The 21155-nt window shown below is 42.3% G+C and overlaps 1 protein-coding gene across 2 annotated transcripts; it reads left to right on the forward strand.

The window, feature by feature from the left end:
- The first annotated feature begins 1146 nt into the window (after window positions 1-1146).
- On the forward strand, window positions 1147-18339 carry LOC120044266 (CUE domain-containing protein 1-like). 2 transcript variants are annotated; one of them, XM_038988871.1, is made up of 11 exons: window positions 1147-1395; window positions 12089-12799; window positions 13847-13983; window positions 14570-14732; window positions 15054-15300; window positions 15597-15668; window positions 16078-16167; window positions 16668-16761; window positions 17147-17208; window positions 17369-17438; window positions 17541-18339. In XM_038988871.1, coding segments are annotated over exons 2-11 (1254 nt in total). In that variant the 5' UTR covers window positions 1147-1395; window positions 12089-12481; the 3' UTR covers window positions 17542-18339. The 2 variants fall into 2 exon arrangements, with proteins under 2 accessions (XP_038844799.1, XP_038844800.1); XM_038988872.1 differs by having other exon boundaries at window positions 1147-1303.
- Window positions 18340-21155: the final 2816 nt, after the last annotated feature.

The raw sequence follows: 21155 nt of genomic DNA on the forward strand, positions 1-21155 counted from the left end.
GCAATAGTGTTTAATCTTTTGTCAGATTGCTTTGTGCCATTTTGGATTTTAGGCACAAAAAACAATCTTTCCTTTTTTTCAGCGATTGAGACACCAAGGGCCGGTTTCCCGGACACAGATTAAGCCTAGTCCTAGACAAAAAAATATTTGTCAACAGAGATTCACCATGGAAACCGCTACCTACTCCAAGACTAGGCTTAATCCGTGTCTGTGAAACCAACCCATAGATGCTCTATTGATTTGCTGATGTCACGGAAATTACCTTTCCAGTCTGTATGGCTTGCTGCAGAATAAATGACAATTGATGTGCTGTTTATTCAGGTCAAATGTCAATTTCCCCCTCCTTTTCAACTGATCCTCTTCTGATGTGTACACACAGTTCAAGGTGGCTGGATGATGCACCCTATTTAAAATGGTAAAATCTATGAAGAAGAGAAAGGAGATGAATATTAGATATTACGTGTTTTCATTAAGAAAATATATATTAATTAGAATAATTCAGTGTACCTAAATGTTGGCCAACATTATCCAGTGTTGCAGTATTAGGCTATCTCATCTGACCAAATGAGAGGATGAAATCAGTGTTTTATTGCTGCCAACATTATTTATGAGATCCAACTGAAAAACCAATTTAAGTCGAGCGTGACGACCATTAGAGGCTCAGTTTAGATCTGAATTGTAAGTACCCCAAGGGAAAAGCAAGCTAGTAAGAAGCAGGTGTTTTTTGTTTGGAGCCTTTTGTCCCCCCTCCTCTCAAAGAGGATTAAGTCAGAGGCCACTGTTGCACATATGAGTTGCCTCTTGTTTTCATGAATGAATACAATTATTTTGCAGAAATGTATTAACTTTAGTACAGCAGTTATTCAGCTATTGCAATTTTGCTTATGAAAAATAAAGCATTTGGGGATTATAAATAATACAAAAGTATATGATAGCATGACGGCTACATAATTGCTGTTTTCCTTTATCCAAATATCATCCTTATTTACAAAAACCTGATGAAAGTATCATTGTTGCCCCTTGGCCTCCGTGATTCCCATATTTCTCCACTAGGCGGCTCTCTGGCTCCATGTGTCTGCGCCGCGCGTGACTCGGAACTACAGTGAAGGACTGCGGTCAGGTTATCCAACTCCACTGTCAAGCAAGGCTATCCATGCTCGACTGAATTTGCGTGCAATAGCTTGATCGTCGTGGAGAAGTGGGAGAAAGCATCATTGGATGTCAGACAGCACAGTATTCCGTCGCAACTGCATCTTGCGCCCAGAGAAAACACTTTCCGTCAACGTTTACCATCGCCCCTTGGGTAAACAAATCATTGTTTTTGAATTTCGATAGTAGGAATGGGGTAGCTACTTCCTTTTCTAGCTGCAGATGTTGGCGTCCGCTCTTTGCCTGGTAAGGGTTGGGAGTTTACATTTCACACACCAAAAATGCTAGCTAGCAAAGCTAACGTAGCTTGCTAAAGCTAGCTCACTAGCTACATTTCAATGGCGCACCATACACCATTTCAAATGTCGTTTTTTGTTTTAAATACTTAAGTTATTCCATGTTAACTGTCCTGAATATTTTTTTTACAGGTTTGCATATTTCTGTTTGCAATTTCTGTTTATTAACTCGTCTTAGCTAGCTAGCAGATAACCAACCAGCTAACTGTCACCTGAAGAGTGTTATGAGATGAAGTTGGCGACCTTTTGGTGAGTGGTGTCGCGTGCTTCACTAGCCACACCGCTGGGTGCACCGCGGGCACGAGCAATCACAGTGCCATTTATCTTGTGCTGCTGACTTGCCCACCAGGCCCCAAGGGTCTCCTGGCTCAGATGTCCATCGCTGGGGTCAATTCTATTTCAATGTCAGGTGCATACCATCACCTATCATGTTATCTCTGGTCAGCTGATTTTTGTCATTTATTTTTTTCCCTATTATTGTATTGCATTATCGTAAAGCATTTTTGTGCATTATAGAATTTAATTGATTACAAATTATAATTTCTCCGGAGCTATATTACAGTACGGTTCTGGCTGTACCTTGTTAGTGCACAAGATCAGGGCATAATTTAAACGTAGTGTACTGTGTCGGCATATGTGTGGAGAATAGGGGAATGTATTCAGACAGGATTGTGTCGAGGTACAGATCTGGGGAAGGGTACCAAAACATTTCTGCAGCATTGAAGATCATCAAGAACACAGTGGCCTCCATCATTCTTAAATGGAAGAAGTTTGAAACCACCAAGACTCTTCCTAGAGCTGGCCGCCTGGCCAAACTGAGCAATTGGGGGAGAAGGGCCTTGGTGACCAAGAATCCTATGGTCACTCTGACAGAGCTCTAGAGTTCCTCTGTGGAGATGGGAGAACCTTCCAGAAGGAAAACCATCTCTGCAGCACTCCAGCAATAAGGCCTTTATGGTAGAGTGGCAAGACGGAAGCCACTCCTCAGTAAAAGGCACATTACAGCCCGCTTGGAGTTTGCCAAAATGCACCTAAAGGACTCTGACCAAGAGAAACAAGATTCTCTGGTCTGATGAAACCAAGATTGAGCTATTTGGCCTGAATGCTAAGCGTCACAGCTGGAGGAAACCTGGGACCATCCCTACGGTGCAGCATCATGGTGTGGGGATGTTTTTCAGTGGCAGGGACTGGGACTGGTCAGGATTGAGTGAAAGATGAACAGAGAAAAGTAAAGAGAACCTGCTCCTGAGCGCTTAGGACCTCAGTCTGGGGCGAGGGTTCACCTTCCAACAGGACAATGACCCTAAGCACACAGGCAAGACGATGCATGAGTGGCTTCCGGACAAGTCTCTGAATGTCCTTGAGTGGCCCAGCCAGAGCCCGGACTTGAACCCGATCTAACATCTCTTGAGAGGCCTGAAAATAGTTGTGCAGCAATGCTCCCCATCCAACCTGACAGAATTTGAGAGGATCTGCAGAGAAGATTGGGAGAAGATAGGTGTATCAAGCTTGTAGCGTCATACCCAAGAAGACTCAAGGTTGTAATCGCTGTCAAAGGTGCTTCAGCAAAGTACTTAGAAAAAGGGTCTGAATACTTATGTAAATGTGATATTTCAGTTTATTTTATTTTATAAATTAGCAAACATTTCTCAACCTGTTTTTGCTTTGTCATTGTGGGGTGTTGTGTGTAGATTGATGGGTGAAAGCAATTTCATCATTTTTTAGAATGAGGCTGTAACGTAACAATGTGGGAAAAGTTGAGGGGTCTGAACACTTCCCGAATGCACTGTATATAGAGAGAGTTAGGCCAGGTTTTAGAACGGCTGCCATTTTAGCACTCATATAGAACTTTATTCTTGAAATGTTGATGTAAGGGAGCGGTTGAAATTTTCGCAATTGTTACTCGGAGGAAAATGGGGGAGGTTCAGGCTTTTTCAATTTCAGTCAGAGGGAGGGTTTAGTATAAAAAAAATTGTCCAGGGGAGGATCATGTTATTTGTAAAATATTAAATGTCAGTGTTTGTTAGCATTTTGGAATTTACGTATGTCTACGTATGTCTAACTTTGGTGTACAACCCTTCTGCCCGGATGGGTGGGCATTTCACTTTTCCTATCCATTGGCTGTTTGATCAGTCTTTGTGCATGGCGTATCCAGAACAAGTATCTTGCGAATCAAACAGTGCTTGTAGTGATGAAGTAAGTGTTCAAAACAACTGGGAACTCGTAAATCTTCGACTTCAGTGTGTTCAAGACAACTAGGAACTCAGAATAACATTTGGGCCGACTGGGAAAATAATTTTGAACAGTAACTAGTAATTCAAAGTCAGAAGCTCTGGCATCTTTATAGAGCTCAGACTTTTCCGACCTGAAGATCACTGAAGTCATGACTTGACCTCTTTTCCCAGTTGTCTTAAAACCACCAACAAGCATGGCGTCGCAGAATTACACAGACTAACTTATGAAAAAACTTTTCACAATAATGTAAGGGTTTCTTTACAATCTCTGTCCGCTGAAGAGATTAGAAAAGTTCAATGGAATTTTGGAGTCGAAAGGAGATGGTTCTTCAATGTGGACAAAGTGAATGGATGAAATCGGTTGTTGCAGGAGTTGCTACCGAATGGGGAAGACCACAGTCCATGTGGATGGCTCGGCTATCTGTATGCCTACGAGTTGTTCTCCTTTTTGAAGCAATATGTTTATCCTTGGCTTATCCTTGGCTGCCTGTCATTTCATATTTATCTTTTTTATATATACACTGCCGTTCAAAAGTTTGGAGCAAAGAGCAAAAGATGAATTATTAGGAATAATACTGCAGTGAATAGCCTATAGGCCTACACAATGAATTTACACACACACACACACACGTTCAAAAGTTTGGGGTCACTTAGAAATGTCCTTGTTTTTGAAAGAAAAGCACTTTTTTTGTCCTTTTTTAAAATAACATCAAATTGATCAGAAAAACATTGTAGACATTGATAATGTTGTAAATGACTATTGTAGCTGGAAATGGCTGATTTTAAAAATAAAAAAATGTAATAGAATATCTACGTAGGCGTACAGAGGCCCATTATCAGCAACCATCACTCCTGTGTTCCAATGGCACGTTGTGTTAGCTAATCCAAGTTTATCATTTTAAAAGGCTAAAAATTTATTAGAAAACCCTTCTGCAATTATGTTAGCACAGCTGAAAACTGTTGTTCTGATTTACAGAAGCAATAAAACTGGCCTGCTATAGACTAGTTGAGTATCTGGAGCATCAGCATTTGTGGGTTCGATTACAGGCTGAAAATGGCCAGAAACAAATACCTTTTTTCTGTAACTTGTCAGTCTATTCTTGTTCTGAGAAATGAAGGCTATTCCATGCGGGAAGTTGCCAAGAAACTGAAGATCTCGTACAACGCTGTGTACTACTCCCTTCACAGAACAGCGCAAACTGGCTCTAACCAGAATAGAAAGAGTGGGAGGCCCCAATGCACAACTGAGCAAGAGGACAAGTACATTTGAGTGTCGAGTTTGAGAAACAGACGCCTCACAAGTCCTCAACTGGCAGCTTCATTAAATAGTACCTGCAAAACGCCAGTATCAACGTCTACAGTGAAGAGGCGACTCCAGGATGCTGGCCTTCTAGGCAGAGTTCCTTTGTCCAATGTCTGTGTTCTTTTGCCCATCTCAATCTTTTCTTTTTATTGGCCAGTCTGAGATATATCCCCATTGTTTTCCTGAATATGGGAGAGCTAAGAATTTCCTGTGTGTGTGTTTTAAACCTCTCCAGGGAGAGAAGTGAACTTCTGCTCTCTATCTCATTTGGCAGAAGGCCCAGAATATATGGACCTATCATGAATATTGGGCTTTTTCATCATAAGATCTTATTGGAAGTGAAGTGCTTTTATCACTCACTGGCACCGCAGACTGGTGCAAGGTCTTTGGAGTTAGGCTAATTTACGAAAATATGTCCTATTGGAGCCTCAGTTGCTTTCTTTCCTGTCTCTAGGCCTAAGTTAGAGGAAAAAGACAAAAGGCAGGGACATATTCAATGTCAGGGTAATCACATTTTGGTCCAGGCCTGAGCTTTAGCCTAGCCTACACCTCAGTGTTAGACTGTGTGTTCACTCAGGGTTACAGTATTGTGTTAACTGAAAACAGACATGCAGTCCTTTGTGTAGGCGGACATAATCATTCTAAGAGAACTTATGACCGCTAGTCCGCTACTCATATCAAGGGCCAGTGCAGCTCTAGAAGCTGCTCAAATTGGCTTAATTTCAGAATGCTCCAGGGGATGGAGAGATTCTTATTCCTCCAGCACACAGTCCATTTCACCTGAACACCACAGTGATTTTGGCCAGTGATGAGAAGCCTCTGGTGCTGCAGGCTAGCACTTTTGAATGAAGAGGGCAGTAGCCTGGTCCCATGTTAGCTTGGCTTAGGCAATCCACTGCTATTAGGCCATTATTCTGTTGCTTTACACACTGTATTTCTCTGACAGGGATTTCGCTGCTCTCCAGGCCCGTCTTAATCAGGTTCCAAAAGTCTCTGAGGAATGATGGGAAGTTGTCAGCATGGAAAATGAGAATCTGAAAAATAAAATTATCAGCTTTTAACTCATGACAGTGATTGAATTCATCATAATTGGCTTTTGTAATTTTTGGGCATGACATTTTTTTGCAGATTAATATTATTTCATCATAGTTGTGGGTGTAAAATGAGGAAGTCTTATGCTACAGTAGCTATCCCAAGGGTAGCAGCATCAACTATCTGCAGCTGCTTAGGGCAACAACATCAACAGTATCGGCCCATTCTACTATAATATAATAATATATGCAATTGTTTTGTTCCAAAGCATAATAGAGAGATGTATGTGATCGTATACAAATGTAAGCGGGATTTGAAATTGTTATGTTTTAGTCAAATTGATCTGTTTGGGCTTCTTGCGGTCAATTTGCGGTCTACAATTATTTGTTGTTTATGTTCCGGCCCCCCAAGCCTCCGCTCAAGAAAAATTGGCCCGCAGCTGAATGTAGTTCATGATACCTGATACGGTGCATTTGGAAAGTTTTCAGACCCTTTGACTTTTTTCACATTTTGTTACATTACAGCCTTATTCTAAAATGGATTAAATTATTTTGTTCCTCATCAATCTAAGAACAATATGCCATATTTTTGGGGGGGCAAATGTATAAAACATTTAAAACAGAAATACCTTAGTTACGTAAGTATTTCCGACCCTTTGCTGTGAGATTTGAATTTGAGCTCATGTGCAGCCTGTTTCCATTGATCATCCAATGCATTCGGAAAATATTCAGATCCCTAGACTTTTTCCACATTGTTAAGTTACAGCCTTATTCTAAAATGGATGTTTTGACAACTTGATTGGAGTCCTGTGGTAAATTAAATTGATTGGGCATGATTTGGAAAGACACACACCTGTCTATATAAGGTGTTTTCTTTATTTGTTATAGTGAAGACATCACAACTAATGAAATAACACACATGGAATCATGTAGTAACCAAAAAAAGTGTTTTTAATATTTTAGATTCTTCAAAGTAGCCACCCTTTGCCTTGATGACAGCTTTGCACACTCTTGGCATTCTCTCAACCAGCTTCACCTGGAATGCTTTTCCAACAGTCTTGAAGCTGTTCCCACATATGCTGAGCACTTGTTGGCTGCTTTTCGTTCACTCTGTGGTCCAACTCATCCCAAACCATCTCAACTGGGTTGAGGTTGTGTGATTGTAGAGGCCAGGTCATCTGATGCAGCACTCCATCACTCTCCTTGGTCAAATAGCCCTTACACAGCATGAAGGTGTGTTGGGTCATTGTCCTGTTGAAAAACAAATGATAGTCCCACTAAGCACAAACCAGATGGGATGGCGTATCACTGCAGAATGCTGTGGTAGCCATGCTGGTTAAGTGTGCCTTGAATTCTAAAGAAATCACAGACAGTGTCACCAGCAAAGCTCCATTACACCTTTTCCTCCATGCTTCACGGTGGGAACCACACATGCGGAGATCATCCATTCACCTACTCTGCGTCTCACAAAAACATGGCGGTTGGAACCAAAAATCGCAAATTTGGACTCATCAGACCAAAGGACAGATTTCCACCGGTCTAATGTCCATTGCTCGTGTTTCTTGGCCCAAGTCTCTTCTTATTTTTGGTGTCCTTTAGTAGTGTTTTCTTTGCAGCAATTTGACCATGAAGGCCTGATTGACGCAGTGTCCTCTGAACAGTTGATTTTGAGATGTGTCTGTTACTTGAACTCTGTGAAGCATTTATTTGGGCTGCAATTTCTGAGGTGCAGGTAACTCTAATGAACTTATCCTCTGCAGCAGAGGTAACTCTGGGTCTTCCTTTCCTGTGGCGGTCCTCATGAGAGACAGTTTCATTAAAGCGCTTGATGGTTTTTGCGACTGCACTTGAAGATACTTTCAAGTTTGACATTTTCTGTATTGACTGACCTTCATGTCTTAAAGTAATGATTGACTGTCATTTCTCTTTGTTTATTTGAACTGTTCTTGCCATAATATGGATTTGGTCTTTTACCAAATAAGGCTATCTTCTGTATACCACCCCTGTCTTGTCACAACACAACTGATTGTTAAACTTTTAACAAGGCACACCTTCTAATTGCAATGCATTCCAGGTGATTACCTCAAGAAGCTGCTTGAGAGTGTGTTATTGCATAGGTTTGATGTCTTCACTGTAGAATAATAGTAAAAATAAAGAACAACATTGGAATGAGTAGGTGTGTCCAAACTTTTGACTGGTACTGTATGTACATTTATTTTTTCAGTATTTTTTTTTTATACATTTGCTAAAAACCTGTTTTTGCTTTGTCATTATGGGGTATTGTGTATAGATTGATGAGGAGAGAAAAAACAATTTAGTCAATTTTAGAATATGGTTGTAACGTAACAAAGCGTGGAAAAAGTCATGGCGTCTGAATACTTTCCGAATGCACTGTATATGGCATTTACCTTTTTGCTTTGCTTTGCATGAAGGTAAGACCGTTGTTTTCATCAAGTATGTTCACAGCTGTTCTGCGTCTTGAATTTGTCTCTGGCTACTTGCACAAATCAGATTGACATTGCCTACGGCACCAGGCAGGAGGTTTGTTTTCCGTTTCCATTGCCATGGAACTGGGGTCTGACAGAATTTTAATTGTGTTGGCAATGATTAGAATGGTAGGGGGAGTGTCATACTTCTATTGAGCTTTTCACTGCAGAAGAGGATGCCATACTGCAAATAACTTCATACATAGTGATACCAGGTAGTAATTGTCTTATGATATGATAACCTCGCTGCCTACAATGATACCTTAGCCTAGTCAGGAGAATTGAGGTTCCTGGAAGAGATCCCCTCTTTTCATATTGATTGGCTAAATCCAAAACATCTAGGCCTAGCTCGCCAAAGATAATAATATTTGTGTGTATCTAGCACCATATGTTGTGCATTGTCTCTTTCATCACAGAGATTTATCAAACTGTCCTTTGCCTACTCCCAGTATCTGTAATCAGCTCAGGGCCTGACCAGCAGGCATTAGTTATGGGTGACGTAAGCAAGCCCTATGCTCTATGTAATTCACAAGGGCAAAGCAGTCCTCCCCTGGCTCCCGTATCGGTAAGCAGCTCCAGCTATGCAGCCTACATGAGGACAAAGAGCTGTGGTGGATTGTGGTGCTAAATATAGCTGGGCGCTAGGTACAGATTAGTGTTGAATAGTGAAAAGTGAGGGATCAGTGTGTGGGGAATATCATTCAGCCAGCTCGGCAATGATTGATATGACAACGTGGGCTCTCCCCCAGACAGCTCACTGGCTTCAATTGATGTCTGCCTGCAGGATGTTTGATAAGACCTATCCTATCCTAGAGAGGTATCTGGAAGAAGAGCATGACGAGTGATTCTACTTTGTGGATTGTTTGCTGTAAGTCAATCCTCTCAGTCAGTTTAGCATAGCATCAATTATGCTAAGGAGTAAGTGTTAATGTAAAGATAGGCTATGTCTTTTGTATGTTCAGACTCTTTGGTCTATGGCTTCTGCCAATCTGTATTCAGACCCCTTGACTTTTTCCAAATTTTGCTACGTTAACAGCTTTATTCTAAAATGGATTAAAAAAGAAATCCTCATCAATCTACACACCGCATAATGGAAAAACAAAAAGTATATATATATTTTTTTGCAAATGTATAAAAAAACAGATATTCCATTTACATAAGTATTCAGACCCTTAACTCAGTACTTTGTTGAAGCACCTTTTGGCAGCGATGACAGCCTCAAGTCTTCTTGGGTATGACGCTTCAAGCTTGGCACACCTTTATTTGGGGAGTTTCTCCCATTCTTCTCTGCAGATCCTCTCAAGCTCTGTCAGGTTGGATGGGGAGCATCGCTGCACAGCTATTTTTGAGTGGTCCAGGCTCACTCAAGGACATTCAGAGACTAGTCCCGAAGCCACTCCTGCATTGTCTTGGCTCTGTGCTTAGGGTCGTTGTCCTGTTGGAAGGTAAACCTCCGCCCCAGCCTGAGGTCCTGAGCGCTCGGGATCAGGTTTTTATCAAGGATCTCTGCTCCGTTCATCTTTCCTTCAATCTTGACTAGTCTTCCAGTCCATTCCGCTGAAAAATATCCTCACAACATGATGCTTCCACCACCGTGCTTCACCGTAGGGATGGTGCCAGGTTTCCTCCAGACGTGATGCTTGGCATTCAGGCCAAAGAGTTAAATCTTGGTTTCATCAGACCAGAGAATCTTGTTTCTCATGGTCTAAGAGTCCTTTAGGTGCCCTTTGGCAAACTCCAAGCAGGCTCTCATGTGCCTTTTACTGAGGAGTGTCTTCCGTCTGCCCACTCTACCATAAAGACCTGATTGATGGAGGGCTGTCCTGTAAGCTTCCCCCATCTCCACAGAGGAACTCTAGAGCCTTGTCAGTCAAAAAAATAAATAACAGTATGGGGATGAGGTAGTTGGCTGTGCTATTTACAGATGAGCTGTGTACAGGTACAGTGATCGGGAAGCTGCTCTGACAGCTGATGCTTAAAGTTAGTGAGGGAGATATGAGTCTCCAGCTTCAGTCATTTTTGCAATTCATTCCAGTCATTGGCAGCAGAGAACTGGAAGGAAAGGCGGCCAAAGGATGCTTCATTGTAGGGATGGTGCCAGGTTTCCTCCAGACGTGACGCTTGGCATTCAAGTCAAAGAGTTCAATCTTGGTTTCATCAGACCAGAGACAATCGGGTTCTTGGTCACCTACCTGACCAAGGCCCTTCTCCCCCGATTGCTCCGTTTGGCCAGGCGGCCAGCTCTAAGAAGAGTCTTGGTGGTTCCAGACTTCTTCCATTGAAGAATGATGGAGGCCACCGTGTTCTTGGGGACCTTCAATGCTGCAGAAATATTTTGGTACAATTCCCCAGATCTGTACCTCGACACAATCCTGTCTCTGAGCTCTACAGACAATTCCTTTGACCTCAGTGCATGTCAGCGCAAAAACCAAAGCCATGTCAACTGTGGGACCTTATATAGACAGGTGTGTGCCTTTTCCAAATCATGTCCAATTAAATTAATTTACCACAGGTGGACTCCAATAAAGTTGTCGAAACCTCCATTTTAGAATAAGGCTGTAACTTAACAATGTGGAAAAAGTCAAGGGATCTGAATATTTTCTGAATGCATTGTATGTTTGTGTCAGATCATATGGTGTGCCATGACATCTAGAAAATATGTTTTTGCAGAAACTCTTAGCAGCCAGACCATAGGACAGGGCAGAGCACTGTGTCCTTGGTGCGGCACTGTGATTCACAGGTTCGCGTCACACTTCCCCATTTCATCTTGTGTGCTCCATTCAAATGGCCTCTCCTACATTCATACAATATTTTGACTGTGTCCAGCTAGCTAATAATCACCCAAATGATAGCTACACAGTCCGGGAGCATCAAAAACAATGGATAGAGGACCATTTTTCTTTTGCACATTTTGAAGGCAAGGAAATATAACCAATTTATAGTGCGGCCCTCCGGTTCTTGTTGAATGCTTAAAAATTTGCCCAAATTTGACACTGTCTAATGCCTGTTGACTGACTGTGATAAGGTGCTGCTGGGCTAGGCTGACTTCATAGTCACACTGCGCGGGCGTCACTGCTTTTGCGTCTGTGTGAAAAACTTCTGCATGGCTGTGCTGGTGTGGAGTGTTTTCATTCAGCTCTTGTGACCTGCTTAGGCGGTGCATGTGGTGGCCCTCTGGGTCATGGTGCAGTTGGCAGCGGGTGATGCCTCTAGCCCCTGCTCTGTCCTCTGCTGGCACTGGCTGACGCTTTTCTGGTGCCTGGGGACACAAGCGTTGCTGTGGGAATGCGGACACCTAGGGTGACTGGGCTGGTGCAGGGTGTCGTTGTCGGGGAAGTAATGTTATCAGACAGCGACTCTGATTGAGACGGCCCCCAAGCTGAATTGTAACGGCATTTTGTGTGTGTGTGTGTCCCAGAAATGTATAGCCTTATCTTTCGATAGCCTCCTTGGACACACCTCGGCTATTTCTCGAGAGGAACATGTTAATTTCCACCGCTGCTCATTGTGATGCTCAGTCATAATGTCTGTCTGCTTCTCCACAACATGGCTGCTGTTCCTGACATTCTTCCTGTTCCCAACACTGCAGGTGCTGAAGGGATGCGTGGGCTGGAAGTCCTAGGGCACTGCTAGCCCACCTCTGCTCAGAGAGAACGCAGCACTGTGTCCTCAACACACTGCCTGCCTGCCTGCCTGGGGAGACCAGCCATCACATCCTCACAGCATTGGATGCAGCTGGCTCAAAAACAGAGGAAGAACCGTGACCGGCTGTCTGTGGTGTTGTGATGATGAGGGGATAACGGGGCCGAGCGCTGAGGGCCCTGAGGTGGACTGGCACAGTTGAAGCAGCAGGCCAGGGTTAAGCCAGGGGAGGGGAGGCAGGCGGTGGGCGCCCACCGTCCAAGGACCAGGAGCCACCATTTCTCGGGTGGTGTTGCCGGCGCGGAGGAGGGGCGCCGTTCGGAGGTTGGAGGCTCTCTGGATGATGACCAGCCTCTTCCGCCGTCACAGCAACAGCAGTGGTAACCATGGTGACGTGGCGCCGCACGAGGAAAGCCCTGTTCCAGGCGAACTCAACAACAGTCGTGGGGGTGGGCGCACGGTGCGGCGTCTGGAGTTCAACCAGGCCATGGAGGACTTCAGGACCATGTTCCCCAGCATGGAACAGGAGGTGATAGAGTGTGTTCTGCGGGCCAACCACGGAGCCGTGGACTCCACCATCGACCAGCTGCTCCAGATGAGCCTAGACGGACACGGCTCTAACGACAGCTCTGACTCAGAGGACAGCCTTCCTCCTGAGGTACGTCTAGGGGCTACTTGTATAGGAACTAGTGGGTAACCCAGATTAAACTAAGTGAACACAACCTAAGACCGTCTGAGACTATAGCTTATCATGAAATGCATGTCAAAGTTGTCAGCTACTTTTTCACCCCATATTCATTCATACACCTTATTTCATTGTATTTATTTGTTTGCCTCTTCAAACCAGATGGTTGCTCCTGGGAAGGGAAAAGTATTTGATGTTGCTTTTAATATGCGGTTGTAATGGATGACATGCATTTCTCTGGAGGTCACTGTGATTATACACTGCTATTGTGGACAGAAAGCTTTGATAGGCTGTCTAAAGCGGTTTTCAAAAGCTTGCCAATACCCAGAGATAGGCTATACACTGTATGCTCTATATGTGTTGACTGCTGTGAACAGCCAAGACAAGCCATTCCTTTGGACATTCATGACCTCCCTTTGTACTGATGCATCAACTCTTTCTGAGTAGTAACAAGGTTGTATCAAGTGCCTTATTGGACTGCCAAGCTGTTCGCTTTGTATTTGATTAAATTACTGCAGGTCTCTCAATTCCAACCATATTTTGTGTTTTTATTAGCCTCAGTCCACTCTGGCTGTATTCCACCAATGACACCATGCTCCACACAGGATATTATTGAACTTTGTTTAGTTTATTTCCCCCTATCACTCTGAATGACCTGAGAGAGAGGAGGAGATGTTTATCTTAATAAATGATGAAGAGCTGATCTTAGTACTTATAGTGGAGCGTGTTCTACCTCGCATGCTAGGCTGTTATTTGGAAAGTGAAGTTAATTTACATTGATTAAATACAGGATGAAAACATGCTGCTTGAGGTTTGTAAAACAGCCCAATGAAAGCCCTCACATTGCCTCTTAATAAGAGCATAAAGGCTGAGCTGCATTTCCAATGAGCAGTTATAATACAGATTCATTATTCATTTCATCTGCTCTTTGAGGTGTTCATATGTGCCATCTGAAGGGGCTGTCATGTCCTTTAGAACATTCTCAATGTCTCCCCTGACCTCTAACCTCTGACCTTGTAGATCCGGGAGAGGACGTTGGAGCCAGACAGCTCTGACGAGGAGCCCCCGCCGGTCTACTCCCCGCCCTCCTATGACATGCACATCTACGACAGGAAGTACCCAGACGAGGTCCTGCCCACAGCCTCACCACCTCCCAGGCAAGTGAAATGAAGTGAAGAGAAGAGAAGATAAGATAAGAGAGGGAGGGAAGGGGGAGGTCTCAGGGCCACCTGGCTGGCTCTGACCTCATTTCACTTAAAGGAGAATAATAGATGGTTGGGATAATGTGAATTAGTGAATACGTTTTCTCTGAAACCATACTTTACATGAGTGTTGAGATACATATTCTACTTTGGTGCTTTCTCTATATCTAATACATGATATGACTGGTCAGCGATTCATGCTGTGAGTGCTTTGAATGCTAAGAGGTTCATAATGCATTCAATGCTCCACCTGCTGTCTAATGAATGCTAGTGCAGCAGCTATGAAATCCATGCGAGGTACATGTTCTTAACTGTGCTCTAACTTGGGTAGATCTGTAGACCTAATACTAGTGATAGTTTTGTTATATGAACACAATGTTGTATATGTGTGCCAAGGAGAGAACCTTTCAGAAGAAAGAAACAGTTTATGTTTATGTTAGATGGATCCTTTGAAGATGACCAACACAACATTATTGATATTTACGGTTACAGAACGTAGCATCAATGGAACTAACAATATCCTTTGCCATCTCTCTGCCAGCTTTGATGCCAGTCAAACTCCTCCCTGCCAGCCCCCTCCTTGTCCACCCCCTCCCGCCAGTCAATGGCAGGTTGGCAGTTACAGGAACTGGAACCCACCGTTACTAGGCAACCTCCCTGATGACTTCCTGAGGATCCTGCCTCAGCAGCTGGATAGTCTGCCAGTAGGTAGATTTATGGGTCAGCCCCTAATGGACCATTAACCCACACTGCCATTACTTACAGACTGCTGGCTGCCTGGCACTCTGCTCTGATGGCCAACTGGCTGGATAATTACCAGCCTCTGCAACGGGCTGCACGCTAAGGAAAATACAGTTTAGCTATTTATACAGAATCAGTTCCCTGGTAGTCTTCCAAAAATGAAGACACCACCCAAAAAACTAGATATTATTTTCAATTCATGGTGCAATTTTATAAAAAACTGAAGTATTTCCACATAGGACTTTGACATGTCTAACAGTGTTCTCTCTGGTCCCTCCCTGCAGCGCTCATACACCAGCCTAACGCAGAGTAGTCTGACCCAGCCCTCTTCCTCTTCATCCCTGTCGTCCATGACGCAGCAAGTTCAGCCGGGGACGGAGGCCAGGGCAGGCCAGGTTGGCATGGAGACTGAGCAGGAGAGGAAGCTGAAGCAGTACTTGGGAGATGAGCGCATCGCCCTCTTCCTGCAGAACGAGGAGTTTATGAGGGAGCTGCAGCGCAACCGCGAGTTCCTCATCGCCCTTGAGAGAGGTGTGTACACACACACGTCCAAGCACACACTCAGTAATACATCCTCACACTGACTATTTTCTGCAACGTTTCCAAATGTTTTATACAGTACTAAGCGATGATATCACTATGCTTTCATCCCAATCAAGGTATGAAGAGTCATTAGAAGAAGGGTCTCTGTCATGGCAGTGCTTTTCTCTTAATTTTCACCACTTCTGTACTAGTAATGCATGAAGGAAGGCTTGCAGGTTGTCCTGCTACGTGCCTCTATGCCCATAACCCTATTGATGCTGAGACATCGGCTCTCTCTGTTTTAGATCGGCTGCAGTATGAGTCAAAGACATCCAAGTCCCATCATTCAACAGCTTTCATGGGGATGTCCACTCCAGGTAGATATCATTCATCTGCACTCCATAGCATTCAGCTACATCCTAGTACTCTCGCTCTGAAAAGGTCCAGGTTTCATGTAGGCTCCTGCAGTGAAATGCCTTATTTTAAAGGCACACAGAGGAAGTGTGACTCGGTGTGCATCTCACTCGTTGTTTATCAATCAATCACTCAATCAAATGTATTAATGTTTTAATTTTTACATCAGCCATCAGCCATTTTTTAATTTTTACATCAGCCAATGTCACAAGGTGCTGTACAGAAACCCAGCCTAAAACCCCAAACAGCAAGCAATGCAGATGTAGAAGCACATGTCTCTGTGTGCGTCTTATCATGTCTTGATGTGTGTGTCTTTCTCTGTTCTTGCGCGTCTCTGTGGGGTCTATTTCACGCTGCTTGTTTGTGTTCTAGGAGATAATTGTGCCTCAGGCTCTGGGGAGGCCTGCACCAATGTTACAGACGATGCCTTGTTCCGTGACAAACTCAAGCACATGGGCAAATGTAAGAACACTCCCAATCTCTGGCTTGCTCTCTGGGGTATAACTAAATATTTTTCTCAATGTATGTGTCTCTCTGTCGCTCCCAAATTCCAAATGTTATCAGAACTTTCCACGTTGGGAATGTCCAGTTAGCATGAAATGGTTCTAGGAGGTTCTAGCAGTGCATGGAACTAGAAATGAGGGATGGTGTCTATATACAGCAAGGTCATTATTAGAAATCAACATACATTTGTAGGACATTACCCTCTTAAAGTTGGTGCTCCAGAAAGGTATACAGTAGTAAAAGTCTCCACCGTTCCTGCTCTTTAAAACTGCAAATAAGATATTAAGAATAAAATGTTTTCTGAAATATATAATTATGTGTTGATGGACATATGCTTTCTCAAATCCAATCAGTCATATTAATTAAAACAAACTCAGCCCAAACTGTTAAATTTGTATTCACTTAACCAATTGTCTGTTTTCTCTCCACTTTCTATTTGATCCTGTAATCCTCCACAGCTACACGGAAGAAGCTTTTTGAAGTCGCTAGCGCTTTCTCTGAAAAGACCAGAAGAAGAAAAACAAAAAGGAGAGCCCTCTTGAAACACAATTCGTATCCTTCCACTTCACTAGTGGTCCCGTACCCCACCCATCACCTCTCCCTCCTCTCCCTGACAGGCCTCCATTGTCCAATGGTTCTTTTGTCCTTGCCAGAAGTGACCTTGAGCTTCAATTGAACTGAACAGATGCGCTTGCATTGTAAAGATGTAATTAACTATCCCTGAGAGACATCCCTGTATGTTGATGAGTGGCTGTAATGTCTGCCTTTGTTTCTGATGTATGTGAGTTTGAATTCCAGGGAATGTCCCATTTAGTATCCATTTTGGCTTTATTAGGGCTTTGCTGAATTAGGAGGTCCTCTCATGGCCTTGACTCTGGTCCCGCAGGCTTAGTATTATGTTTAAACCACTGCCAGTCCTCTTAACATTCTCTATCAGACTGGGTAATGCTGCCTCCACTGCCAACCTCTTGGATGACGAAGATGCCGGACACCTGAATGGTACGTTTATCGATGTTTTAATATCATTCCAGTGAAGAAACTTCATTGAATGCTATGAGACATTGATTGGTCGATTGTTTCATTTAGGCCTAGTCCAATTGTAAGTGGGGAGATGAATGTGGACCACATGCTTATTTGTATGAACTATGTGTCTGTACAGAGAAGGACAGCCAACTTAAGAGACCAGGCCCTCAGGAAGAAGAGGTGCCCCAGCAGGAAGTGTTGTCATGGTGAGAGAGCAGTAACCACCCACAAAAAACATGCCTTAAACTGTACATTTGTATGTTTTGGATTTCCTCAACTAACATTTATCTTACCTATTTCTCTGATAGATTTCTCATATAGTTTCTTCTGTGACAATGGAAGAACAACATGGTTCACACTACACCTCTGGACCTGAACCAGACCGTCCGAACTCCCATGGAATATTGTTGCCTTTAGATGCTCTTCAGGACTGGGAAATTTCAAGTCGTAAGTCCAACATGACTGATTTGGAAGTCAGAGCAATTCTTCAACCAATGAGATTTTAGCTAGCAAAATGAGCTAGCTAATATTGCAAATGATAAAGTTAGCTAGCTTGCTTAGCTATTATCCACATTGATAAGTTTGACGGCATCAAAGGTGATCGGTCAGTGATGAAACGTCACAACTCTTAAATTGGGTATCATCTCCATCTCCGACTTTCCCACTACGAATTCCAAATTGGGAGGGTCGTTCAAGTGCTTATTTCCCAGTCGAAACATTGTATTTCCCAATTCCGAGTAGCATTTGAAGGCAGTCTTTTGATTTCTTGTTTCAGAAATCAACAAACTGGCTAGTTAGATGCTTTTTTGTATGATTTAAATTACATTTTAATATAATATATATATTGTTATTGATGGTGAATATTAATAATGTTATGATTTTATTTTAATGTATTACTCATTTTGAATTATTCCTGATAATATCTGGGTGATACAGTGAAAGCTGGAGTTGTAATTCCGATACGACTCAGGAGTCTAGTGCATTTTACTTGCATATGAATGGATTTGAACATATTTATACTGAACAAAAATATAAACGCAACAATTTCAGAGGTTTTGCTGAGTTACAGTTCATATCAGGAAATCAGTCAGTTGAAGTAAATAAATTAGGCCCAGATCTATGGATTTCACATGGGCAGGGGTGCAGCCATGAGTGGGCCTTGGAGGGCATAGGCCCACCCACTGAGTACCCAGGCCCACCCACTGGGGAGAATGAGTTGTTCCCCACACAAGGGCTTTATTACAGACAGAAATACTCCTCAGCATCTCCCCACACATCCCCTCAGACGATCTTGCAGGTGAAGAAGCTGGATGTGGAGGTCCTGGGTTGGCCTGGTTACACGTAGTCTGCGGTTGTGAGGCCGGTTGGACGTACTGCCAAATTCTCTAAAACAACATTGGTGGATGCTTATGGTAGAGAAATGAACACTCTCTGGCAACAACTCTGTTGGACATTCCTGCAGTCAGCATGCCAATTACACGCTCCCTCAAAACTTGAGAGACAGCTGTGGCATTGTGTTGCTTAACAAAACTGCAAATTTTAAAGTGGCCTTTTATTGTCCCCAGCACAAGGTGTAATGATCTTCCTGTTTAATCAGCTTCTTGATATGCCACACCTTATATTGGCAAAATGCTCACTAACAGGGATGTAAACAAATTTGTGTACAACATTTTAGAGAAATAAGCTTTTTGTACGTGTGGAATATGTCTGGGATCTTTTATTTCAGCTCATGAAACATGGGACCAACACTTTACATGTTGCGTGATATATTTTTGTTCAGTATAGCTCGGTACCATTCAAGTCAATTTCTGACCCCATGTGAGTTTGTGTGTGTGGAACAAAATATTGTTATATTTTATTCTTACCCCAATGCAACCATATTCTCAATCTGATATTATAATCTCTCCAAAAATAGTCTGCCTTGAGGTCCAATTTTAAGGTCCAGATAGGCTAATTCTTCCTGTTGGTCTATGGTATCTTCCCAGAGATGACCTATGTAGGTGAATACTGTTTCCAGTGTAACAAGAGAGCACTGGTTTGAATCAGAATCGGGACCATCAGTGTAACAGTAGCCATGTGGCTAGGGTTTCCTCCTTTAGCATGCATACACCTATTTACTCAGTAAATCATTTATGTACTGTTTCTCATACAACTTTATAGTACAGTATTTGATACACTATGAATTTTCTTCTTCTGTTTGTGGCTTCTACATCTTTGTTGCTAACAGAAGAGAAGTTTGATCTTAAATTGAGGATTTATTCCCGAATTTCACTCTGCTTGCTATTTTCATATTTTACCATGTGTTCTTGCCGGTGACTGTCTCTTCCATGCCTCTGAGGACACTACACCCCCATTGCAGCTCAGTTTTACTAAAATCATTTGTTTTTGTTATGTAGAGAATAAATGATTTACATTTTATTTGAAGATAATAGTTAATTCTTGTCTTGTTTGTAGATGCTTAGGAAAGGAATCTCATGACTGTATCACAATGATTCACTGGCTTTATGTGATCCTGCTGTAAATGAGACCTATAAGAGTTGATAGAAGTTTTTTTATTTTGAGTACCATCATTTTTTAAAATTGAGAATACCAGTACTTCCTGATAATATTCACGCTGGTTTAGACTGTATGTATCTGCATCACTTAGCTATGTATTTAGCTAGATGTGTATAAATTGAAATGGTTTGAATGATTTATGATCTTGGGGAAATCATTGCCATAAACTATGTAGATATACGTACTGTAGTTAGCAAGAAAATAATCAATGCTCAGGGAATCTTACTCAAACACCATTTTCTTGTCGTGTTCGACCCTCTTCTCCGCCATTTTCTCCCCAACTGATTAAACACAGCTAAAATGTTTCTGATATTTATATTCTGCAGCGTTCCATGGCCTACTATGCTATAATCCTTGTGGGTGGAGTTTTGGACCAATTATAATTGGTTTGGTACTGCATTCTCTGGCTATATTAGAGAGAGAAGATGGCACTCTGTTGGCCTTTGTGGAATACATCAATTCAGTACAAATGGCAAGACTTTTCAATATCAGTCCTATCCTTTAGAAAATACTATTTTAGCAAATGCAGTTTAGACTACAATTGCTTCTTATCATCAGATCACAAACGTAATCTGTCACCCTGTCTAGTTGTAGTTTACCTCCACTTTTACGAAAGTGAACCTGTAAATGAACCTTTAAGATTATAGATTGTTTTACACTGAAATAGGATATGGACCAAAAAAACTAAACTAGAGGGTGACTTGTTCTTAGGTGCGTAAGCATTTCATTTCAGTCTGAACATTTTCTTTATCTGGGTTTGTGTGATGGATGAAATATTCTGTTGTCCTGTGTGTTGGTCAGGGGGCACCTGAGACTTGGTATATTTATATTGTCTTCCATGTTACCTTAGGTCCCTCCAAAGGATTTTGTGTTACATGAATGTACAGTATAGAGCCAATGTTGATTAAAACATTAACCATTTACAGTGCTCCTCTTTGGGCTTGTTATTTGAATGACTCACCATCACCCAATCAAAAGACAGAATTTATCTTTGTGAAAGTCTCATACTGTATTCCTCTATTTTTTTATTTGAAAAAGCATACATGCTAGAAACCTATCATCAAATTACATTACAACTCATGTTATCAAATGCAGGTTAAAGAAAGAAGAAATGCTAATGCTTTTTTATGACTTGTACAATGTATTTCTATCTGTAAGAGAAATGCTGGTATAGATCTTGAGAAATTATGTAATCTAGTATACATGTAGTATGATCTCTTACTACTCAACCCAATCCAAAAATAGCTATTAAAAAAATCACTTTCAGGATAACTTCTTAAGCAAATATTTTCTTGTACTGCATTTTCTTTGCTACTTGAATAATACAGTTGTTGTACTCTGTGTTCATGGTCTTTATTGTGTGCCAG

The sequence above is a fragment of the Salvelinus namaycush genome, chromosome 3 (assembly GCF_016432855.1).
Source record: "Salvelinus namaycush isolate Seneca chromosome 3, SaNama_1.0, whole genome shotgun sequence".
NCBI lineage: Eukaryota > Metazoa > Chordata > Actinopteri > Salmoniformes > Salmonidae > Salvelinus > Salvelinus namaycush.

Bases quoted from the DNA above. Each gene is read 5' to 3' on its own strand.
- LOC120044266 (XM_038988871.1), top strand. From the start codon at position 12,482: ATGATGACCAGCCTCTTCCGCCGTCACAGCAACAGCAGTGGTAACCAT. The intron at 14,733-15,053 runs GTAGGTAGATTT...CCCTCCCTGCAG, and splicing joins AGCAGCTGGATAGTCTGCCA to CGCTCATACACCAGCCTAAC. The intron at 15,669-16,077 runs GTAGATATCATT...TTTGTGTTCTAG, and splicing joins CATGGGGATGTCCACTCCAG to GAGATAATTGTGCCTCAGGC.